Here is a 26,354-nt window from a genome sequence, read left to right as displayed (position 1 = left end):
TGTTACTTTTCTAGAAAACAAAATATAGTAAAGTAAATAGGAAAACATAGTAAATATAGTAACACTTGAAAAACAGATTAAAATATAGCAACATTCGAATTTATATTAAATTCATTTAACAAAATGAACAACTGTAATTATCTTTTGAGCCACGGTGACCAATCTTATGTAGCCACATAATAAATCAGTTTTTCTTTATTTTTTGTTTTTTATTTTTATTTTTTTAATCGAATCTTATGTTTGGGGGGTTATTTTTTAAACATTTTCGATAGATGTTGTCCTGTTAGATTCTTTACTGGAAAAAAGTGTGCCTTGTTCCTGAAAAGGTTGGAGAAACATTGGTTTAATGATGTTTTCCATAGAAGTGCGAAGTCCGGTTTTGAAACCTACGACCAGGAGTGGGGATTTGTACCCCGTCGTTCCAAATAGGATTCCCACTTCGACTATTATATCAAATATTTTCATAATCACAGGTTGGAAATGCCGAATTCCCACTTCAACACTTTTCGAAATGCTTTTAAGTCGTATCTGGTACAACTAAAATAGGATTTTTCCCATTTCTCATTTTTATGATCATCATATCATATCATTGATATGCAGCAGAAATTATGTGTTTGGTCACGTGCTTGTGACGTACATTCAAAACAGAAAGTAGTGCACTGAATAGCTCCTAGCGCAGGTCGCAAAATTGCGTTTTAAGGTTGTTGTTGTTTTTTTTTAATCCTTTGATTTAGAAATTACTTAACATGCTACGCGACCATAACAGCACATTTAATGTAGGCAATGTATTTCCAGCGTTATAAAAACAGAGCGTTGCTCAACGCGTTGACTCTCTTTCGTTTCGAGTTGAAAGAATTGCCGGTACTTAATGGTGAAACGATAATGGCAGTTTGTAAACTGCATGTAGTTGGCTCGAGGCGACAGTCGACGAATGAAGTATCTGGAGGGGTAGAGCTGGAAGACTCTTCCAAAGTCGTAACCGAGTCGCAACAGGCTCAAGGAGAGCTAACAAAGGAAGAGCTTCTCATTCACAAAGTCCACACAGAAGCTTGCCAGGTAATCGATCAAATTGTCAATAATCTGTGGTCATAATCTGTGTCCTTTCTTTTGCCCTCAAAAGTAGATTGTTGGTCAAATGTGATTTTTCGAGTTACATTAAAATAGCTCAGGAGGTCGAGCGCTCGTCTTGGGATCAAGGGATCCCAGTTCGAATCCCGGCTCGTCAGTGTTACATGTCGAAGTGTCCTTGGGTAAGACACTGAACCCCTAATACTCCCAATAAGCAGGTTAGCGCTTTACATGGCTGCAAAGCCGCTATTGGGAAATGTGGAGCACATTGTAAAGTGCTTTGGGAAGTCTTGACTTGAAAAGCGCTATATAAATGCAGATCATTTCATTTCATTTACAAGTAATTTGCAGGAAGTGTGCTATAAATAGTACTGAAGTTTAATTGGAGCCGTTGGTTTCATCAGCCACGCAAGTAAATTTATTTTTAAGGTTCTAGTGAACATGCTGAAAACGTCCCATACCGGTCAACCTCTGGGGCTTAATGCCCTTAACAAACTGTCGTATTTTCCCTTACAAAATACAAAATAATCTTACACCATATATTTTTTTTCAAACGTGTTTATTTATGTAGTTTAACATGTTATATTGTACTTGTGTTTCCTTATATCATATATATTGTAACATTATATAATGTTCCAATATATATGATACATTTTGTTGTGAGAGACTGAGTTGCTCGACATGAATGAGGTTTATTATTAAAAAAAGTTCAAAAATGAAGTAACTTGGACGTTCACTGTAGAAGGAAAAAAATACATGCAAATATAATTAAGTAGAATAATACATTTTCTTATTCAAATTATTAATTCATTTTCTGCATCAAATTATTGTTGACAATATACTGATTAAAGGGATAACCACGAACCTGTCTTTTTTTTCCATTTTCTCCTTTTATACTTCCTTTTTTTCTTAACTTCTTTATACAACATAATAATTCGTGATATAATGCATCAAAGCAAGTGAGCCGTTTGAGAGCCGGCTCTCTTTAATGAGTTGAGCCGAAAAAGCCGGTTCTCTAAAAAGAGACAGACTTCCTTTCACTACACAACTACGACATGAAAGCCGAGGCGGCAGACGCATGCGCACAGTAGCATCAAACCGCTCACTTCGTTTGTAACGGGGGGAAAAACATTCCGAGATAAAGGCTACCGCGGCAAACTGGTTTGACTTGGTTGATTTGCCGTTTTGTGATAGTCGGTGTATACCGGATGGTACCCATAATTGACAAATTTGCGTTTTTCCGTACAGATTTTCTTGTACGTCGTACACGTCTTAAAATCCATAATAAACATACTTTGTACGGCAAAAACGTACAGGTTGACAGTTATGACATCCTTGCCGAAGAACAGGCATGTTTCAGGGAAGGAAGGTGTAACACAGAACAGATTTTCAATCTGCCCATCCTATCCATGCAAGTAGATTCAACTACATCAGGGAAGCCTCTTTCACATCGGTGCCAAACTTCAGCCCGCAGGTCATATTTGATCCGCAGTGTGTTATATTTGGCCAGCGAGCCAATTTAAAATGACTATTAGAGCTGGCCCACCAGTTAAGAGTGGTGGATTGATCCAAATATCAATATTATCGATACTAAGCAACTACCTCTTTCGGTTCATTGCTTTTGTCCCCAATTTACCTCAAAGTGACAATGTAGATGGCACAGCCCTTCTCTCTCTCTCTCACCCAGCGCCATCAGCCATTTAGGTTTATGGATAGGTGCTGACAGGCACACTTTTGTTCTGATACAATAGAACTACAGACGCTCCCCGCTTTACGGACATTCGATTTATGCATTACGGCAGATCTGATCATTTTTTCGGGATGTCGAAAAATATCCGGACATTGCTGTAAGTTGGATTTTGTATTGTATGCACCGTTTTCCAAGTAGAGGACAGTACGGTCGTGCTTCTTTCCGTCGCGTGGCGCTGTGAGAGGTCACCCAGCATCCACACCGAAGAAGAAATCCGGCTTTTACTTCCCGGATCGTGTGTCATAACAACGTGCACTGAATCGCTAGCGTGCTGAGAACTTTGACGTTTTTATTGTTTAATATCTTGTGCATCAATTCGATATGGTTGGTGTAAAGCAGGGGTGTCAAACTCATTTTAACTCGGGGGACACATGATAGAAGAAACATTCTGTCGGGGGCCGGACTACTTGATTAAGGATAGAGAAAAAGAGATAAAGAAATAAGAGAAAGAGGAAGGGAAAAGGAGAGAGGGCGGGACAGAGAAAAAGAGAGAGGCAGAGGGAGAGAGTGTGAGAAACAAATGATAAAAATTTGTGAGAGAGGGGGAAAAGAAGGGAGAGGAAGAAAGAAATCCTAAGAGAAATAGAAAGACAGAAGCAGAGAAAAAAGAAAGCGCGAAGGGTGGGAAGAGAGAAAGAGAAAAGACAGAAAAGGAAAAAAGTTAGAGCAAAATAAGTTAAAAAGACACAGAGAGAGAAAGAGACAAAGAGCAACAAAGGAAGAGAAAAAGAGAGACACAGAGAGTGAAAGAGACAGAAACAGAGAGTGGGAGAAAAAGGGTGGAAAATAGAGAGAGAGAGAGAGAAAGAAATACAAGTACAGTGTCTTTGTTCGAGGCACCTAGGTTTGGCAACATCAAGTTGACATATTTCAACCTGCTGCTTGTTTTTCTCTTGCGCTTCTCTGAGTATTGTCTCGCGGGCCGGATTCAATCCCTTAGCGGGCCTGATCTGGCCCGCGGGCCGCCTGTTTGACACCTGTGGTGTAAAGCGTAAGCAAGAGGTGAGCTGTTTCTTTTGAAACGAAAGTGGAATAAGAAAGCTTGATGTGTTTTCAAAAAAATGGTTGGAATGCTTTTTTGGGTCACTTGTTAACCACGCAGGAGGACTTCTTGAAGCGCAAGTCCCAAGAGTAGGTAAAACCTCACTTTATTTATCTTTATAGAGAATATTATTTTTTCAAATGTTTATTTTTTAGTAAAGAACAGTACATGTTACTTATACAAGCCTTAAACATACTTATATAAACTGTAAACATACAAAATATAGCACTGAAGCAACTTATGAACAAATTCAACTTATTAACGATTGTCCAGAAACTCGTAGGGCGGGCAGCGTCTGTATTTATTTCATTTATGTTCTTAAAGTCTGCAATCTAGTTATTTAATTAAAAAAAAAAAAATTTTTAGTTCTTAAAATCCTTATGCTGTGTTTATCTAACTAACTCAAGTGGGAAAGGGTTCCATTATTCAACAATCCTATTTCCAAGGAAAAATCGGATCGGTATCAATGAATTCTACTATGTATTTACTTGAATTGTATCTATACCAAAATTCCTGCCCATCCCTATCCGCCAGTACTAAACAGCGGCAGCGCTGTTAGGCCACATTCACCAATTATACTGCAAATCCCATGATGCTTAGCTGATGTTTTGACACCCAAAAACAACATGTTAGAGGTAGACATGCCCCCTCCGCCTCAGATTTCAGTCACTCTCACATGCACTTGTGCACTCACATGGCACAGACCACACTATTAATTTTATTTTTTAAATAGGTTGTAATTTAGGTGATGAATCAAGCTTCCAAATTTCATCGCTTGCTGACCACAATTGCATAACAATCGTGACAAATCCTAACCAACAGGCTGGTAGGGACATGGATGTTTGTTCACAATTGCATATCATTGAATGCAATGAGAATTGAACCTGGATTACAGGAGAAGAGTTACATATCTGACTTACTTGACCACTAGGAATATAGACCTGCTCATGAAAAGAAATTAGGTCTTATCTCCATCCATCCATTGATTAACATCATAGGCGCCATCGCGAGCGGCAGCCTTTCCAGCAGCTCCGTGTTATCTCGCTCTTTTTGTGATTTATTGTTTTAAGTGTCTGCTTCTATCTCTGGTGTTTTTCGTCCAGTTTGACAACTAAACTTTGGATTACTTTTCTATCCTATCGTTATGGGTTTTAACGCACAAAAATGCGTTTATTCGAGGAATCAACTCCTTGTCCTGAACAATTCTCGTGCCGGCGTGATGAGGGGGCCCTATTGTGGATGCAGAGCCGGAGCTAAGGCTAAGCGTCTAGCGGCGTTATAAGTCTTCGGTACAGTCCGTAATCATGGTAAATGTGAACTCTCTACCGAATAAGACCGACGAACTGGCTGTGCTGGTAAAAAAACATCAAAGCGTACAGGGAGGGCAGTTTGCTGTGTTTTACGGAAACGTGGCTCACGTCTAGCATCCCGGATGCTAACATGGAGCTACCCGGAGCTATCCGGAGCTACCCGGCTTCAGCGCTGTTAGGGACAGTGACAAAAAAGCCTGCTGGAAGCAGAGAGGAGGTGGACTCGCTATCTACGTGAACACGAGGTGGTGTAACCCTGGGCACAAAGACCTCCATCTGCTGCAGGGACGTTGAACTTTTGGACTAAGGTGTGACGTCATCCACTCCGCTGTTGCTAACTACAACACAGCACCCCGGGGCCTTCCTGTTAATCTTAATTTTTTCATCCTATTTTAGCCTATCCTGTCCTTTATTAAGGAAAAGAGTGATTTTGAGGGGAGTTTAAGCAATAAAGTATCTACCTATCTATCTATCTATCCATCTATCTATCTATCTTCCATTCATTATCTGCACCGCTTATCCTCACTAGGGTCGAGGAGGGTGCTGGAGCCCATCCCAGCTATCTTCGGGCAGTGGGCAGGGGACACCCTGAACTGGTTGCCAGCCAGTCGCAGGGCACACAGGGACAGTCAATTTGCTCACTCATACACACCTAGGGACAGTTTGGACCGGACAATTAATCTGACATGCATGTTTTTGGAATGTGGGAGGAAATCTGAGTGCCCGGAGGAAACCCTCGCAAGCACGGGGAGAACATGCAAACTCCACACAGGAGGTTCAATCGCATGTCCTCAGAACTGTGCCGCACACGCGCTAACCACTGCGCCGCCGTGCTGCCTAGTTCTTATCTCATTATCACAATATTTTTTATCACGGTAGGAGCAGTAGAGAGAATTTTTGTTTCACTTTTTCACAGCTCAAACTATTTTAAGGGACAAATGTTTTGAAAATGGGCAGCCATGTGTTTAAATCTTTCAGGTCAACCAAATTACACAACGCCTATTCTCTTCATTCAGTTCAGAATGGCTAAATTACTTCCTACAATGCCTTTCTCTTCATTCAGTCCAAAATCTCATGTGCTTTGTAAAGACTTTTTAAGTCGGCGATATACTGTAGTACTGTATTTCAGGACCCGTTTAATGTTTAACAATATTCTCGCGGCCTGGCCCAAAAATCCACAATTCAGTAACGTCACTAAAAAGTGTGTTGTTGAGATAAAACTTAATGCTTTTTCATTTGTTGTCTATTCTTTCGGTTCTAGTGGACAGGATCTGACGCACTCCACACTGCGATTTGTGATTGATTCTTGTTGCATCACATGTTATGCAATTGTATGCTAAAATGATGATCATGATATATACACACTTATTAATTATTGCACATATATGGTAATTTTTCATTTTTTCACAAACCTAGCGCTTACTGGAGTTTTAATCGCATGCGCCCTATACTCTGGTGTGCCTTATAATTAAACCAAGGTCCAAAAATACTATTTTTGGGGGTCAAGTTAAGTCAAGTCATTTTTGTTTGTATAGCCCTTAATCGCAGAGTCTCAAAGGGCTTTACAGTTTATTACACAGACTATTTTTTTCAGACTATTATTACACCATCCCCTGATCTGGAACCAACATAAGGGCAAGGAAAAACTCAAAAAACCTTGCGCCCCATAGTGCGGAAAATACGTTATGCTTTGTTTTTTTAACTGAACAAAGTGTGCAAACTTCACTGTATGTCTAATATGAACAATGCCTGAACAATAAACCGAAAATGATACATTTTATGTGCTTGAATGTTTTACTGTACGGTACAGGTATTTATTATTTTTCCATTGCGTTCTCTGGAGTCCAATAAAGTATTTACCTCTGTATTACTACACAACATTGGTGGTGGTAGAGATTTACAGAGACCCCTCACTACTTTACGCTTCGGTTATTGCTGTTTCACTCCTTTTGCATTTAATTGATTTTGTATTTATTGTTATTGATTTCATTGTATCTTGTCTTGTTAGACAGCATAGTCAGATTAGTGTTGGGTGGCTGTGACTGTGTGCGTGACAGTGATACATTGGTCTGACTGTCGGTGTACTCGGCTGTGATCGGCTGGGGTATCCTGTCAATCAAGGCGGGCGCTGCCTCCGTATACAAATTAAGAGGCATAGGGACCCCTAGCTTTGAGCGGCTCGTTACAATGAAAAAAAATCAATTAAATCAGACATAAGTCGTAGTGCACAGCTAGCCGGCTGCTCTCTGGGTCGCTTTCTCACACTGAAAAGAGAAGCCCTCCACTTTTGCCTACTTTTGTATAATGATAATCAAACCATTCATTCATCTGAAATTACGTCTTGTGTGTTAATATTTGTAGCTCTATAATTGTTATTTTGTTACAGTTGTAGACGCCGAGTCGGTAATGACGACATCTTGAGATAAGTTTAACCCTTTGGAGGCTTTTATAAAGCTGTGACACTACGTCGCTGATTCTCACTTCTTGCGGGTGGTTCAAGTCTTCATTATCTTCAAAAACGGAGGGATCTCTGTGTTTTGGTTTTGTCAGATCGCTCATCTTTTCAAAATCCTCACTAGTCCTTCATCAAACTGAGCCAGCGAGGCGTACAGTGGTGGCATCCGTGTAAAGGTGCATCTGCATGCCCCCAGGCCTCTCTGTTGTAAATATTGTGCTCCTGACTGCAGTGAAGTTGAGGCAAGTTGGCCAAGACCCGAGAAGAGTGTGTGGGCCTGGGTGGCAAAAGCACAATGCAGAGGGGGCCAAGCTATGCCAGCTTCACTATGTGGTCATGCGTCGCCATGTGAAATGACAGGCTGTGTCACCAAAAGGCCTGGGGCTTTTTTGTCTTTGTGGCCTGTCAAAGCTCACAAACGAGCAGGCTCACGGTTTGAAACAGACTGAGAGGTGACATTTTCCAAAGTTCCTTAGGGATGGCAGAGGAGTTTGGTGTGTTTTTTACTCACAGAAGGTAGTTGCATCTATGAACAGCTGGAGCATAACGTAAGAGGTTGTGTCTGGAATATATTCTCAGAAATCCTTGCTGAACTCAAATAGATAAATCATATGTAAATGTTAAATGCTGCTGTATTTGTCGTGGCAAAATTTTAATGAATAACAGATGTAACGTGCCAATTAATTTGTAGTATCATACAGGATACTGGATTTTTTTCTCTTTTTCAATGCCAAAAAGTCACCCACCATCCTCCCCTCTTTAACCTTAAACAATCTGCATATATGTATATTTATGTTAATCTCAATTCTATGAATGTCTTTTGTTTGAGTGTAAGCACGGGACATATGTAAGTGTACATGTTGTGTCTTGCACTAATTAAAAAATGTTCATTGCATGCAGGCAAAGAAACAGATGTACGTTGACCCATGCAGTGGATTCAAGGTGTTCACAAAGTATTCTCACCTTCAACGAGGGAAGTGCTGTGGCAGCGCTTGCAGACACGTAAGCTTCTTTGTCTACTTTTCTGGCATGTCGGGTTTTCTTTGTTACTGTGCTTTCACACTTTTCTTTTCACAAAGGATCGCAATGTTTTTTCATGTGTTTGAATAAAAAGCAAACATAATTGAATTTCGATATTTGCTGGTCCGTCATTCAGCTGTCTGTCTGTCAATCCACCCATTCGTTTTAATAAAGTTCTGGTGAACGCAGTATTTTTCAAAAGTGTAAAGTTAGACTAGAATAAAATAGAATTGTCTGTATTGTCATTGATAATAACGTAGTGAACAATGTATGCAGCAAGATTAGACGTGGCAATCCAGAATCAACAACATGTGATACAGATTTAAAAGAGAAAAATGTGGTTTAAAAATGATTTGATAAATGGGCAAACATTTTCACAGGGTAGTGCTTGGTGACTGACCCAAGTTGTAAGAGCAATGTTCTTTTGTAATAAAAGCGCAATGAAAAATAGTTCATCATGACAATGGCGCAATAAAATTTAGCTGCAACAAATCTCCCAAATTAGAGGATAAATAAAGGTATGAATACATTTTTTTTTCTATACAATACGCTTTTTTCCGTTCAACTGGCAAGATACACATTTTTAGTCTTGTGTGTCTGTTTAGGGTGGTGACTACTGGATTTGTTTTTGTCCTGACTCCACCTATCTGTAGAGTTAAACTATTTCCCAGGAATATATGTTATTTATACATACAGTTACATTTTTCTTTCCTCGCTTTGTATTTTAGACCTATGAGACCTAAAACATTGACGCCTTTTCACTAAACAGGAGCTTGTAACTGCTTGCACGAAGGAACCAAATGCATTTAGACAAATGGAATGGCCTTTTTTGAATCCCAAATTTCGCCCTATTGAACATTTGTGGACATTGCTTGAAAGCTCAGTCCAAAGCCAGTGAGCAACCAATTAAAATGAACACAGACAATTCTGCCAGGAAGAGCGGTTAAATATTCATCCAGAATTATGCCAGAAATCGGCTACAAAAAATGTCTGGTCAAGGTGAAAGTTGTTCTGGGGCATCTTTGTGGTATTTGTGTATAATGTAGACCCTTGCTCTTTTGTGGTGAATATGGAGTGGGATGGCAGGCCTCTGTACAGTCAAAAAGGGTTTTTGAGGCCTCTCGAAACATATTTGGTAAAAGTATCCATTAATACAACTTGATATGTATTATTCAAAAAACACTTTAAAACTTTTAATGTGTTCCCTGAAAATAGTAGGTCAAACATGCTTTTTTTGCATGGGGGTGGTACAAAATATTCCAAATTAAGTCAATGCATTTGCATGTCCTATGTGTATACATTTTACAATAAGGTCTTTCCACACTTTTGTATGTTTTGTAATTTGGTCATAAGTGTGATTTTTCATTAAGGTTTTAACTAAAGAAGTTTTTTTTTTCAAATGTTCATGTGCTTTGTAGACTTTAAACTGTTATGTCTAAGATATTACTATGTCATGCATACTACAACAATGCACAGTAATAACTTTATTTGTCCCCCGATAGTCCAAATATGCCAAGTAGAAACGTTTGTTTATTTATTACATACCAGTTAGAAAATAACATCCATAGATCTATAAATAAAAACTCAACACAGATACGCAGTTGAATAAATGGTCTTTATTGTCATTACACAAATAATACTGTACAACAAAATTAAAGGGTTTCTCCTTTCAGTGTAAAAAAGTGGTGTAGAGAGCATCCTGCTAGTGGCAGTGTTAGGATCAGCACACCATGATAATTAAAATACAATCCTGGCGGTTTCCCATGAGTTGTGGCTCCAGTTCATTTATATTATCTGTAACAGTTTCAGCGTTGGCGAGATACAGCTTTGACAGGGGTAACTTGTGAGTTTTTATGTAGCCCAGCCGCTATTGCTTTCTCTCCCGACGCCGCCTCAGTCTCTTCCCGGACCCGATAACAATCCAAGGAACACCTGGTAGTTGTCCACATTTCTTAGCAATCGTCTGACTTTCCTCAGAGTTTGATTTATTTGATGAATATTTTTTTATGTAGCAAGCTGCTAAAATACTAGCTGCCATCGTGCTTCGCAGTTTGTTTTGGTAGGAAGACTCATTGACTTGTGTGCCTGCCCAGTTTATTTGAGGGACAGCATACACAGGCCTATCACAGTCATACACACAGGCAGTCACGCCCAACCTACACGCATATAAAAACACACATAGTCCTTGGAAACATGCCGCCACGATGACAATTCCTGTTTGTTGTCTGATGCAGAAAAAGATGCACGATGAAAACCCACTAAGTATACAAACCGCATAACGTAAATTGCGATTCAGTGAGGGATTACTGTATATGTGTCTTGCATAAGCTTGACACAGGTTGCAGTTAAGTTTAAGGCAGTTGTGAGTACAAAAAGTAAGAACCTTTGCAAATCACCTTTGATTTATCACTGAAAACAAGTTCATGTTCTTTTTGTGAACACAAAAATGGTATTGTATTGTTTGCTTGATATTTTATTTGCCCCTTTGTCTCCTGCAATGTTTCCTGCAACTTTAAATCACATCCAGTCTTCTAAGTGACTCTGTTCCTTTTTGTGCTCGAGTCCTTTGTTTTGTTTTCCTTGCTTCCTTTCCAGTGAATAAAAGTGATCATTTAATGCAGATGCTTGAAACAGTTTTTTTATGTTCTCTCCTACAGTGTCCTTATGGCCAAGTCAACGTGAAAGACCCTGCATTGAAGAAAATGTATAATTCTCTATTTTATGTATAGATCCCACGGATCGACAATACAGGTATACAAGATAGTATTAAGAATCTGGTGTCTTGTTTTTAACCATTTCTAAAAGCCTAGTGGATACCAAATGTGAGTAGTGACAAAGGAATGCAGCCTTTACATCCCAACTATTTTTCATTATACTTTTAAAGAAGAGATTGTTTTGTAGAACACAGTGAAAAATTCATCCATTTTCTGAACATTCCATGTTATTTTTGTTTTGAAATGTCCAGTGGAATGCAGTGAGTCTCCTTACTCATTCCTTTTCGAGAGTGTTTAATTTCTGGCGGTATTTCTCTCTGATGTATTAACAAGGGCTGTGGGAGTACAGGGATGAAAACTGAAAGTGCATTTTAGATGTTTGCCCTCAAGATAAAGGGCATATAAAAGAAGATAACAGTCGGATGTCGGATTACATCTTGTGCTCTTTTGCTCTGCATTTGGCTTCATTTATTTTGTCCCAAACGTACAAACGCATGAATATTAGCATTATTTGCACTCTGCATTGCTCGAAAGAATCTGCTACCTTGGACGAAGATACTGTGTTGTTAAAAATAGTAAAAGGCCGAGGGTCAGCCATCTCACTTGGCTATGCTGCTTTACACTACTTGATGGAATCAGGCTTTTAGCAAACACGCCGCGGACATCAACAGCGGCCCCATCGGACTTCCATCCTACTGGCTACACTTGGCTAAAGCGCACATTCCCCCTGCGGCTGCTCTCCTGAGCTGCAGCCTAATGAACTCCGGGACCCTCCTTTCTCACTCTGCAATAGATCAACTTGTTTTCAAGAGCATGCATATATGCTTATAAGAGCAGAACGCCCCGTGGCTGCTAATGGGCTAATATAGAATAAAAGGCTGTGCTAAACACTGCACTTTGCTGCCCACAGTTAGAGCAATGTGAGCTTAGGCCAAGAGCTGGCCCTGCACCACTTGCAGATACGTTGAAGGAAGATGTGAGGTTTGACTCGTTAGCGCATGTGGGAAGATGGGCACGATGCCTTCAGGCACCGAGTATGTCACACAAGCTCGCCTGCCTGTGTCTGATCGGGCAAACAGAAGCGTGTGAGAGGATGTGTCTGCCGCTCGATTCTGTCTGCGCCAACAACCGGCACGGCCACTATCCTTCTCGGCAGGTGGGTCCTAAAGGCGAGCGCTTGGCGAAGGCAATGCAAGCCCGTGAGCAGCTACAAGGAGATTTATGATCCCGACAGCGCCGGGGAGGACAGGTTCTGGGGGATGTGTCTTCTGGCGGGATGAGAAGGGAATTTATATTGTGTTATTGTAAACCGAAGCAGCGAGGCGTGCGGCGGCGGGATTCTATGGCAGGGTGGTGAAGGTGTCACACCCATCAAATAGGTTACCTGGGCCCCCTTTCCTGCCGCCCGTCCTCGCCTTTTGCCTGAGGACTTTCCTGTCGCTTTTAAGTAAATGCATCGCCACTCACGATGTTGGCAGTCCTGCAGCCCAGGCCATGAAATAGGCCAACTTCAGTGTCTGCCTCATTCCCTCCACATTTCAACAGACCACTGACTGCAAACTTGGAATGGTTTTAGTCCTCATCGGTTTTAGGTTTATGTGACGCAAACAGCACTGTAAAGCCGCTCAATCTGGTTCACATCATTCAATGTTTCCAGTTTTTTATCCATGAACCTTCATTTCTTAAAACATGGAGAATGGGTACATTGAATGGTCTTTATTGTCATTGATATCAACATTGTATGCAACGAGATAAGAAATGGCACTGCATGGTCAACATGTAATAAAGACTATAAAATATAAAGGGCTGTCACTATGAAAAGGAAAAATATATTTTCAACATAGTTAATAGAGCTTGTCCCTTTTTTAAGGGACCTGTAGCGCATACCAGAGGGCAAAAGGTGGTGTCGGGTTGGGGCAAGTCCCTTTATATTGTTGATGGCTCTGCTGCGGTATCTGTTCTGTTTGTCCATAAAATGCTATATTTCATATATAACAAGGGAATCCTACTGTATAGAAATGGATCGACATTTCGCTGTTCCTCTTTCGAGAAGACATTAATTTATTAGTGTTTCCGTTAATATTCTTATTTATTTATCAAGGTATCAGTCTGATGTACATACTTTTTAGTTCTGATATTTTTTTATAAAAAGGTATTGGGTATTAATCTAATTTACATATTTCAGAATTAATACATTTTTTTTTACAAATATTTGTGATACATGCATCATTTTACACTGCAAAAATGGAAAGTGTGCTTTGTTTTATTTTTCTTATTTCATTAGAAAAAAAAATATTGAAAAAAAATAATTATGGAGACAGATTAAAAAAATATTCTTTTCATATATTGTTTTGTATTCTTATGGTTAAATGTTTAAAAAATAAAATCTCATCAAGATCCATTTTTGAAAGTTGAAGTTGGAATAGTGCGAATTGGTCAAAAAGTACGCGCAAGTAGTTGGAGAAGAAATAAGTGCAAAAAGTAAAATTGCTTAAATGTGAGTAACAAAATAGTAATTATGTGATAAGTTTATAAATAAATTACTCAAAATAAGAGAGAAGATTTTAATGGATTTTGAACTTGGAAGTGAAGAAAGACCAGGTCTCTCATAAGAAATTTCAATTTCTTTCCAAGGTCCTCCCATGAGTCCTTTTTTTAAAGTTAAAAAAGGGGGTGTGGCTTATCAAATAATGTAACATAATTGGCTAATAGTGGCAATGTTTTAAAGCACAAAAAGTCAAAATAACAAACAACATGGCAACATAAGAGTAAAAACAAATAACAGTGAGCCAAACATAACGAACTGTGCACAATAATAACAGACAAAATAACTAATAACCTTGGCATTCTCAGAAAAAAATATTTCAGGTGTCCGATTGTAAAAGCAGAATAAATTATTTACTTATCATTCCCTCTTTTTTATGTAACAGAATAAAATGAATTATCAGCAGTTTTTATTGTCTGAATAAATGATTTACCAAATAGTATGTTGGGTAGAAGAGATGTATCATATTTTCCTTATGCTAAGGTGCACCCGTTCATAAGGCAGACCACCAACAATAACTTTCCATATACAAGGCACTTTGATTGATCAGTTGTAACATCACTGGTTATAATTGCACACAATTGTATTGCATTGAATTCAACAGGACTTAAACACAGAATGCAGCGTGGGGGGGTTTATTCACTATACCACTAGATAAGCATTTAACCTTCAAAAAGAGTATTACTTCTTATTGCATCATCACACTATTTTTACTCACGGTACCTAATTGTTGATGTTGTAATTGGGCTGGGCTGCAAGAATATTGTCAAACATTAAACTGGTCCATGGTACAGCTGACTCGCAAAGTTATTACAAAGCACAGAAATTTTTATTTGAATGACGAGAAAGTTATTGTAGGAAGTAATTTGGTCGTTCTAAACAGAATAAAGAGAACACCATTGTGAGAAGTAATCTGCCCTGAAATATATAAATATATGCATGGCCGCACATATTCACGTTTGTCACTTACAATACTTAGTTTTAGCTGAGAAAAATTGAAACAACATTCTTTCTACTCTTAACATATCTGGTACCGTGACTAAAAATAGAGTATGAGGTAAAACCTGATGCCTTTTCATATGTCATCTACATGCCTGGTAGTAAGAATTTGGTGCTCTCCTAGCTTTTTTTCATTGCAATCAACATAATGCAATTGTGATCAGCCTCCTAAATCCCTAACAACCTGGTCCATTTTGGTGATCTTACCATCGCTAGCCAGTTTGATCACCATTTCCTCTACTAGTATGCAATTGTGGTTTAGTGATAATATTGTATGATCAATAACTTTACAAAGAGGACAATGTATTTCCAACTTTGTATGCATATAAGGCTGTTTTGGGGTGTACCTTATTGTTCAGAATGTTTTTGTTTGTTGGAGAAGTTGCTTTAGCCAGCCAGACCAGACAGGATCCTTTCAGGCATTTTGGACTGAACATCTCTGACCTTCAGCTCGAGCATATGCTGCATCAGAGATGTGTGGCAGCTACTAACCGTGTGCCTTTTTCGCAGGATGTTGGCACTAGCCGCGGAGAAAAAGAGAGCTGTCCAGTTTACAACCGGGACCAGACGCGGTCCAGTCACAACCAGTTGACAGGCCGAGCGGTTGAATCTCCTCTCGTCGCCTCCAACTGGCACGGCAGCCCCACGGCCAACTACTTGCACCGACGTCACTTACAACTTCTCCATCATTGTTGGCAAGACTGGCTGCAAACTGACGCATGGCTGGCCAAGGGGTTACATAAAAAAGTGTTATTGCTTAGATCGCTGAAAGGAACATCAGTCCCAGCAATTGTCGAGACCCTGTCTTAGTTGTCGGTGCATGAGCACATGCAGAAGTGTTTTGATAATCAAGCATTTCGAGCATCTCCATCAATGTCTGGTCCACAAAGACGATGTCAGTTTGCCTCAGGGTAGCACCCTGTGCAGTGGTCATATGGACAAGCACATCCCTGTGGTAGAATTAGGGATAAAAACACGCGGTCGCTGCGTGACAGTCAGGGTGCCAGATTCCTCTGGACAGACTGGCTCCAAATAGCTCTGAGGGGCACTTTCCTCCCCTGGACCGCAAACCGCGCACACGCTGATGCCAGGCCGAGTCGTGGCTGCCGCCAGATGAGCCCAGATGAAAGGAGAGTCCGGGGCACTCACTGGCACCTCCGCGAGGTACTGCATTTTGGCAGGTTTATTTCTGCCTGACCACATGTGTCGGTAGACGCAAGCTTGGTCCTAAAGGACTTTAGGATCAAGAGGTTATAGGTTTGACGCCCATCAAGGACATGCACTCCCTCCCACCCAGCACAACCCCCACCCCAAGGCAGTGGCCTATTTGCAGAGACATGCTGTTAAAAATGTGATTGGTTGCTGGACAGATTAATTTTTTACTCTCATTTTGATAGTACAATGCTGCCTCTACATGCCTATTGATCACATTTCCAGCTAACGAATGGCCTCTTGTGGAAAAATACTGCATCTATATTTGATAGAAACTTCAGGGTACAATGGGTCCTTGGAATTGATTGATATATTTATTGATTTCCCTCTTTTCGAAAAGCCCAACTCATAAACTTACACTTATGTCCCGAATGACGGAATTTTGGCGTGCACACTATCAATTAACTTCACAAAATACTTATACATGCACATAATCTGAAAGTGAAAGGACTAACCTAACTATCGCAATTGGAAAATTTGCAGTAGGACTAATACCCTCATTGAACTATTATGTGTGTTTCAATCGCTTTCCATAATCTAAATACTGGAGATATTCAATTGCAATATGTTATTTACCTGGGTGTAAACGCACCCAATGATGAACACCTTCCTTTTGAGAATTCCAGTGGTAGTGAATATCTCACTATCACTCCTTATATAACAAATCAGAGTGAACCGGATACATACAAAATACAATATTTTCTTTGGATTTCTCTTGCAAGGTGCTCTCAGCCACTGGAAGAAGCTTTGCCTCTTTCGACAACCGTCTCTTAGCATAAGACTAAGTCCAAAAATCATTTAAAGCGGTGTGTTTACCCAAAAACCTCCACTTTGTCATATTGCCATAGGAAACATCCATATGTCATGTTACCTTGTCCTTTCTAGTGTGGCCAGATATGAACTAATGTGTGCGCCAGCCCCCGGGCTGATAACCTATCCTCAGGGGATTTAAAAGAAGCGTGTGGAGGTGGCGGCGGGCTATTGGAGCTGTTCAGGGTGTGGTATTGGGGGAAAGGGGGGTGTCTGGTGCGTGCAGGCAGCAGTTGGTGTGCAGAGACCAGAGGCTCAGACCAGCTAGTTAAGAGCTTCTCTCTCCTATCCTCCATCTGCCAGGGACTGGGGTTGTGATTTGAGCTCCAGCAGAGCAAAGCTGGGAGGAGATCGAAGAAGGGATGGGGGGAGCGTAAAGAGACAGAAGAGGAAAGTGGAAGAAGATGGTAAAAGTAAGCAGGATAAGGAATTGTTGGAATCAAACGCAAAGTATATAAACTGCATGAAAATTTTTTTTACAGCATTGTCCTGTGAATATCTACCTATCTCTCCTTATATAAAAAAATACAGAATATCTTCCTTGGGTACAACATCTTCCCGGAGAGGATCCGGACCTACATGAAAGTACAATTGGGGGGACACAATGTCATCAACGTCCCGTTTTGCTGATGATATTGCCAGACTGGCACGAGAAAAACAAGAGATCAGGTGAATCGCCTGGACAAAGCATCACCCCATTATGGGATGGAAATCAGCAAAGGGATAGAGAGTAAAAGAAACAAAGAGTGCATGATAGATAGATAGATAGATACTTTATTCATTCCCGTAGGGAAATTCACACTCCAGCAGTCTACCCTGTTGTTTGTTAACAGATTAACATGATGCCCTAGGGGTGCTTGTAGCGAAGTGGATGACGTCACACGCTAGTCCAAAAGTTCGACATCCCTGCGGCCGATGGAAACACCACCTAGTGATAGCGAGTCCGCCTTCTCTCCGATTCCCGCAGGCTTTCGTGTCTCTGTATAGCGGCGCTGAAGCCGGATAGCTCCGGGTGGCTACACGTTAGCGTCCGGGGTGCTAAACGTGAGCCACGTTTCCGCAAAAACACAGCAACTGCGCTCCCTGTGCGCTTCGATGTTTTCCACCAGCACTCTTTGGTCTTATTTGGTAGTGAGTTCACATTTACCATGATTACGGACGCTACCGCAGACTTATAACGCTGCTAGCCGCTTAGCTAGGTCCGGCTCTTCTTCCACGATAGGCACCTCATCACACCGGCACGAGAATTCTTCAGGGCAAGGAGTTGAATCCTCAAATAACTGCATTTTTGTGCGCAAAAACCCATTTCCATAGGATAGAAAGTAATCCAAATGTTTAGTTGCGAAACGGGAAGAAAAACACCGAAGATAGAAGCAGACAATAAAACAATAAATCACAAAAAGTGAGAGATAACAGGGAGAGTTGCTGGAAAGGCAACCACTCGGTGGCGGCGTCGCTTTGATAGTCACACTAAGTAGTATGCCAGATTTTTGCAGACTTCAAAATACGCATTTTCTATGAAAACTACAACAACAAAAAACGAGAAATGATTATCTTTGTCTTCAACATGTTGATTATTATAAATACAGATGCTCCCCTACATACAACCATTCGAATTACGTAAAACGGTAGATGGATGGCGAAAAATATCTGGACATTGCTGTAAAATAGATTTTGTAAGACATGACTAGTGCTTCTTTCTGCTGCTACCGGCATGTGGCGCTGTGAGAGCTCACCCGGCATCTACTCCGAGGAAGAAATTCGCTTCCTATTCCTAGTTCATGTAAAAACATTCCATATTGTATCTCCAGCGTGCTAAGATCTTTGACATTTTTATTGTTTAATATCTCGTGCATCCATTTATTATGGTTGGTGTGAAGTGTTTCTTTTGAAATGAAAGTCACATGAGAATGCTTGATGCTAGATATTCGACAATACTCAAAAAGGTTCAGATAAAATATTTTCAAATTATATTTATTGTTACAGCACGTTTGACACAATAGAATGCTCACTGTGTATAAAAACTGATTGGGCCCTCAAATAAATATACTCCTTTTTCCTCACCCTATGTCCCGACTGTCAGAAAAGTGTTAATAAGGAATGTCAATGCACAGATTAACCATGTGAGGACCCGATGATGGCGACGTCAACAAAAATAGTTAAAAGCCATGCTCCTCTAAGCCTTGTCACCATATTGGGAAAACACTGAAGTTTAAAGAACTTAAAAGAATGCTGAAGCATAAAAAAAAGATTTTGAGTGATGTTTTTGATTAAATAGAAGATTTCTGACCAGCTCAAATTATCCTAATTTGAGTTTGTAAAAAATAACACTCCAACCATGATGTTAAATATTTTTACTCTTAATCTATGAAATGTCCATTGACTATTTTGATCTACTTTGGCATTCGACATCAATGGAGTCCTCCCGAGCGTGTGGGAGGAAATAGAAAGAGCAAATTCCGCTTTAATTGGACAATAGTAGAATCGTACCAGTGGCCTGGGAGGAGAACGTGTTAACCGTCAGGACTGCCAATCACTTATTTGGGTTGTTTTGAGACTCAAATGCTTGTTGGAAATTTCCAATGTCAAATCTTTGAAATAAAAGAATGCGCAAGAAGAAAACTTTGTGGAACTTAATGTGATTTCAAACAGTTTATGGGAATTCAAAGGGTTAATTATTTTCTCAGCTTACTTGGGTGCAGCATGTCTGTCCCAATGAAGTGTTTCCCAACCTTTTTTGATGCAAAGTCACACTTTTTCAATACAACAAATCGTGAGACACAACAGTGATACAACATTTTAAAATGTGGAATTTTGGCTTTATTCAGTCAGTACTGTGTAGAAAAGGGGTCTCCAGCGTGGTGCCCATTAAGGACAGTTGAGATCCCCACAGACCTGTTCTGAAAATATCTCACCAGTGCTGCATCATCATACCTGTCAACCCGTACAAAGTACGTTTATTATGCATTTTAAGACGTGTACGACGTACAAGAAAATCTGTACGGAAAAACGCAAATTTGTCAATTATGGGTACCATCCGGTATACACCGACTATCACGAAACAGAAAATCAAGTCAAACGAGTTCGCCGCGGTAGCCTCTATCTCGATATCGTTTTTTTTTTTTTTGCAAACGAAGCGAGCTACTGTGCGCATGCGTCTGCCTCCTGGGGATTTCCCACCATGCATCATACACCATCGGATTTCATGTGGTAGTTGTGTAGTGAAAGGGAGTCCGTCTCTTTTTGAAGAGAACCGGCTTTTTCGGCTCAACTCATTAAGGAGAGCCGGCTCTCAAACGTCTCACTTACCTCGATGCATTATATTACAAATGATTATGCCGTATAAAGAAGTTAAGAAAAAAAGGAAGTATAAAAGGAGAAAATGAAAAAAGACAGATTTGTGGTTATTTCTTTAATCAGTATATGACCAACAATAATTTAATGCAGAAAATTAATCAATAATTTGAATAAGAAAATGTATTATTCTACTTAATTATATTTGCATGTATTTTTTTCCTTCTACAGTGAAGCTACTTAATTTTTTAACTTTTTTTATAATAAACCTCATTCATGTCGAGCAACTCAGTATCTCACAACAAAATGTTAATTAACAATATAAATGATATAACGGAACACATGTCCAATATAACATGTTAAACTAAATAAATAAACATGTTTGAAAAAAATATGGTGTAAGATTATTTTGTAAGGGAAAATAAGACAGTTTGTAAGGGCATAGAGCCGTGGAGGTTGACAGGTATGCATTATTGTGATTATTTTCATTTTTTTACTTGTTTTATTTAACCCCTTTTCAGGAATAAACCCAGTAATAACATCGTCGCAACATAGTAATAACATGATAAGTTGTTATTTTGGACATTCAAATAAATAAATTCCAGTTTTTGGGCTTCGTGGACAAAAAAAAAATCTATTTAAGTATTGCTAATTATTTTTTTATAAGTGTGTTTTAAACTTAGATTTAAACACTTCAACTGAGGTTGTAAATTAAATCTCAGAAGCCAGAGCATTCCACGGGCCTGGGGCCCGAATGGAGAACGTTCTCATACCTGCAGATATCTTCTTGGTTCATGGGATCAGTTAAAGCGAATGAGCACAAAATTTGCAGGGGTTTTTGGCACACTATATGGCTACATTTTTAATTTGATAATTAGCTATCTTCCTACATTTTTAGCTATCTAGGAAGCTATCTAGCTAGCTAATTACATATTTTTGCATGCTATCTAGCTAACATTTCACCTTTTTTCTCGTTACCAAACAAAATGTTGGTCTCTTATTTAGCTAGCTATCTAGCGTTGTGTTTTCTACCTGGCTATTTAGATGGGTTTCTACTCTTTTCGCTATCTAGCTCCCTTTTTAGGTATTTCGCAAGCATCCAGCTAAGTTGCTATTTTAGAATTTCATATAAAACTGGGTGCCCTTTGCGCTAATTAGTAACAAAAAGTAGCTTGACGCTTGAAAAAGGTCGGAGACCCCTGGGCTAGAATGTCCCATAAATTGAAAATATGAAGTTGTTCTCATCATTGTGTTTTGAATGTAATTTATGTTTTATTGCGTCCGTGGCTTAGGAAGTAGTACGGTGAATTAAATGTTTGTCTAATTTCATTAATTTGCATTACGGTTAACTCGTTTTTTTTCTTCACATTTTTACTAAATTTCAACTAGTTTGTGTTGTTAAGTATAAAGGGAAAGACAGGAAAAATATATCTAAATTAGCAAACGTACTGTAAGCCAAAAGAAAACATTTGTTAATCGAATAGTTTTTTGGGGGGGAAAAAGAAGAAAAATAATGCATACAATGTAAGGTGGACAATTTAATGCAGTAAACTCAACAAAATTTCCCAGCACACGAGTGTTCCGCGGCACACAGGTTGAAAAACACCGTCTGGAGGTTTTATCTAATTCTTATTTCTGATTTTTCAGCCTTTTCTAAGAATTACCATATGATAATTAATAATTAATTAATTGGGTCAACTAAATAGAAAAGGTTTGGCTTTCGCACCATTAAAAATTGATTAATATGAATTTGTTATTACTCTAAATTGTAGTTCCAATGTTGGTACCTTACACTGTTGAGTATTAATACCATAAAACAGTGTTTTGACGACCAGTGTGTTTTTGTAAACTAGTGTGCTGTCTGTTGTGCCACAGGAAATAGTCCAAGTTTATCTAATTAGTGACAACAAATTGATCGTTACTGATAAATTGATTCTGTTTTAGTAGTGGACACCTGCAAAGTAAATTGCATTAGATGCTTGTTATCGTGCACTGTTCTTGGTTGTTTTGACTATTATGCACTTGTCGCTGTAGCCCATTATTTTGCTGTTATTTGATTTTCACAAAGGGCGGATCTGCTTTTGCAACCGAGTAGATTTAATATCAAGAAAGGGCTCAGGGCAAGGCTTTTAGAAGAGGTTGGAATTTTTTTTATGGTTTGGGCTCTCCTGTTTTCCTTGCAAGCTCAAAATACATTGATGTCTTCTCTCCTTATTTTGAGTGTCTATTAAACATTAAACCTATCAATTACGTTCACACAATGCAACGAGTGCCACTGGATCAAATCAAAACTGCCCAGAATAGGTGGTCATTATGTGGTTTTAGCGCCTCCTTGTGGACGTTTTATAAAAATCTTTGCATTTTGCCTTACTCAATTTTCAGACAGGGCTGAAACATCCATCTAACTTGTTATGATATTTTGGTTATTTTGATTTTATTTTACTTTTACTATTTGAGGAAACACTGCATTATATCCAACATACACCCCAAAAAATTTATTATTACTTAATTGGCACAACTGTTTACTCATTTTAAGTAACTTTTTTTCTTGTTTCAAGATAATTTATCCTGTTTCTTGAACAAATAGGTGAAAATATGCTTCAAATAAACAAAATTAAATTGATGCTAGATTACAGCAATCCCTAGCATTATCGTGGTTTACTCATTGCAGTTTCACTACTTTAAGTATTTTCAACGTGCATTGTGTTCTGCATTCTGATTGGCTATTCAGAGGAAGATGCTTTCTATCGCCAACAAATTTGTACATCTCTACCTCCTAAGCCTGCTCAAGAGCCACATTTGGGTCTTTAGCATGCCCAAGTGGCTCCCTGGCGCATTTTAAAAATGTTTGATAATAGAAATATGTATAAACTTTGTAGGACAGAACCGGAATGTGAATGTAGTTTTCCATTACGTCCACATGATGGTGGCAAAGTATCAAGTAAAGTATAGTCAAGGCATGTTTATTTGTAATGCCTTTAATCACAAAGAGTCTCAAAGGGCTGCACAGACCACAGATTATTGCAAATCACACTATTATGACACCATCCCCTGATCTAAAACCTACACGAGGGCAAATAATACACAGATATTGTCAACATAAAATATAGGTTATTCATATGCTATGGAATAGAAGTGTGTTTTAAGCCTAGATTTAGACTGCGGTTTCAGATCAAATCTCAGGGGGAAGAGCATTCCACAGCACTGGGGCCCGAATGGAGAACACTCTCGAACCTGCAGATCTCTTTTTGGCTCTTGAGAACACTAGTAGATGAGCATTTTCCGAGCTAAGGCTTCAGATCGGAACATAGGGCGAAATTAAATCAGAAAGATCTGAGGGAGCAAGTCCATGCATGATTTTGTATACTACCAACAGACCCTGAATCGTTTCCTTAATCCATACAGTTGTTCAATGAAATTAAAATAATAATTTTGTAGTCCAGGTGGTACAGTACTTTTATTTGTTAAAAAATACTGGAGCCTGTATATTAGGTTTGTTCTTGGACAACAAATAAATAATTAAATCGATCTTAAAACTGTTTTACTTCGCGGCTTTCGACAATCACAGGATGTTTTAAGTACGCAACCCCCACTGAAAACGAGGGGATTACTGTGTGTTACTCAATTTTTGACTAAATGAGAGAGAAAAAATGTTTAGGTTTCAATAAAAATCATTTGTCCCTTTCATGGGAAGAAAAGCATTAGTCTGATGCATAAAATGGTAGTTTTGGTGAGTATGTACTTCATGTGGCAAACAATCGTCACTATTTATAAACCAGTCAAAAATTTGTAGAATATAAATCCTGTTTTTTCCATGATAGACTTAGGTCTGCTTTGTTTGTAAATATTTCCAGGATACCATCTACTAACCAAGGCACGTGTGACTGGGATGCATCTTTGCAGCACCTCCCCCTCCCATCCTCCCTCAGATCCTCCTCCTGAAACCCCCTCAACACGCCACCCACCTCCCGTCGTTTCCCTTCCACACTCCTCTCCCTCTTTCTGTCAGCTTTTTCACCCGAGCTTCCTCAGTTCCACGGCAGATCCCTGGGAGAAGCTACCCGCCTCCCCGGCCTTGCCGGGGAAGGAGGCTGGGTGTCACTCGGGGTGACCCAGAAATGATAACGCCAGATGAACCTTGAGACGTTCGCTATGATAAGCACTAAGCTCTCCGGCACAGAGCAGGCAGTCACCCGTGGTCTGAGGTAGGCCCGGTTGAACCGAGACTGCTGGACGTATACCCGCTGTGAGAAGCTATCACGCTCAGGAACCCACGGCATCCTCTGTGCACATTGCAGTACACAGTGAAACGGATCCAGGCGCCCCCCCTCCTCCATTGCATTATTGATGAGAGAGGGAGAAAGCATAAGGAGCAAAGTGAGTGTATAACAGCATGGCACGTGTTCATTTATGTAAGCAGGAGAGGTGTAATTAATTGTCACCCTTTGCTCACAGCCCAAGTGTTCACCCAGACAATCTTCTATTCGCTCCTTGTCAATTGAAATAACTCCACCCACACCTCCTGAAAGTGTGATACTGCCTGCAGGAAGGCTCCCTGTGTCATTTTAACATTTCAATCCAGGTGCTTAAAGGTCTGGGCTATTTTATGACCATTATGAGCATCCCTTTATGGCTCCCCCCCCCCTTTTTTAACATTGTCCAGACGTTCGGGGACAGAAATATTCATAGCCTAAAGCATCATTATTCGATAGTTGAGGAAATATTGTCTCGTTTGTAGGTCAGGTACGAGGTAGCACTTCAAAACAATTTTGATAAAAAATACAAATATCTGACATTAATAGAATGGGTAGATGTTTCACCTTCTTTTATTCGTTAGTTGATGCATTGTGAGACCAAAAGGGTGTAGAACACTGGTTCTCGAGTGGTCTGACTTCAGGACCCACCATTCTACCCGAAAGACAAGCTGCAACCCAAATTTAAAAAGTCCACTTCCCAAATGTATCTAATGAAAGTATTGTGCTGTTTAAAGTAAAGAGTAAAAAATACTCGCCAAAAAAACGATTTTAAGTCCTGTATATACTTGCATATCAGCCTACATTGCATATAAGCAAAACCCTAAAACTGCTTTAAAATAATCACATACATAAATATTAATAGAGTGTGTACCTAAACATGGATGATATTTACTAAAAAAAGATTAATATACTACAAAAATCTAAGAAAATAGATTTTTTTTAAGAACCTTTATCGTACCATCGAGCTGCGCCAAAATGCAGACATTCGAACACCATTTTTGTATTTTGCAATCGTTTCCATATTCGACTTAACTATTGTTGTCACTATTTTCCCCTTTTTTTCCCCTTATCACTAATTCTCTTGGCACCATTATAAAATGCAAAAAAAACGAAAACCAACACAATAATAATAAAATGAGAATTGGTCCCTCTCTAACGCGCTGCTTGACCAAACGGGTAGAAGAGTTCGAACAGAGCATTATCGCCATCTACTGCTAAGGAGTGTAATTAACCCTCTGTTTTTTCTTCTTCTTAGTATTATTTTGTCAACGAAAAGGCCCTGGCCCCACTGCAAATGGGTCCGCGACCCACTTTTGGGTCACAACCCATTAGTTGAGAAACACTGGTCTTCAACAGCGGTTGCCAACCTTTATTGAAGCTGAGAGCTACTTTTTTGTTCGATTAGGGAAAAGGACTCCCAGTAGTATATGCATCTCTAAACATACTATTACTATGTTGTAAATAGTACTTGTAATTAATAAAGGTTAAAATAGGCTCAGTCGACCACAAAACATCATGCCACATAGATATCAAATTTCCTAAAATATTACAATGACCCAGGATATGTTTTCAGGACCAGTCTGTGGGCTATTCAGGCGGTGTTACAGGGCTACCTAGGGCCTGCGGGCATGACAGTGGAGATCCCTGGTTTAGAATGTAAAATCTCATTAGCAATTGAGCATATTAAGTGTGAATGTTGTTTAAGGCGCATGTTATAAAAAAATGAAAAAAATCTGAAAAATAATTTAATTGGATAGTTTGTTATCAAAATAACTAAATCTGACCTTTTACATAAGAATATTTTGGTTACTTTTGGCATACAGTACAGTCAACCCTTGTTTATCGGGAGGTTACGGTCCAAAAACAACCCGTGTTAGTT

The 26,354-nt window shown here is 39.4% G+C and overlaps 1 protein-coding gene across 2 annotated transcripts; it reads left to right on the top strand.

Annotated features, from left to right (window-relative positions):
- The first annotated feature begins 644 nt into the window (after positions 1-644).
- On the top strand, positions 645-19,547 carry c12h1orf53 (chromosome 12 C1orf53 homolog). Of its 2 annotated transcripts, none has more exons than XM_088350369.1 (4): positions 645-1,056; positions 8,526-8,627; positions 11,303-11,349; positions 15,414-19,547. In XM_088350369.1, exons 1-4 carry the CDS (start codon positions 784-786, stop codon positions 15,493-15,495), a joined length of 504 nt encoding a protein of 167 aa, XP_088206495.1. In that variant the 5' UTR covers positions 645-783; the 3' UTR covers positions 15,496-19,547. The 2 variants fall into 2 exon arrangements, with proteins under 2 accessions (XP_088206495.1, XP_088206494.1); XM_088350368.1 differs by having other exon boundaries at positions 11,303-11,396.
- The last annotated feature ends 6,807 nt before the right edge of the window (positions 19,548-26,354 follow it).

Source organism: Urocampus carinirostris, chromosome 12 (genome assembly GCF_059441175.1).
Source record: "Urocampus carinirostris isolate Australia breed hairy pipefish chromosome 12, RoL_Ucar_1.0, whole genome shotgun sequence".
NCBI lineage: Eukaryota > Metazoa > Chordata > Actinopteri > Syngnathiformes > Syngnathidae > Urocampus > Urocampus carinirostris.
This window is presented reverse-complemented; position numbering and strand designations above follow the sequence as displayed.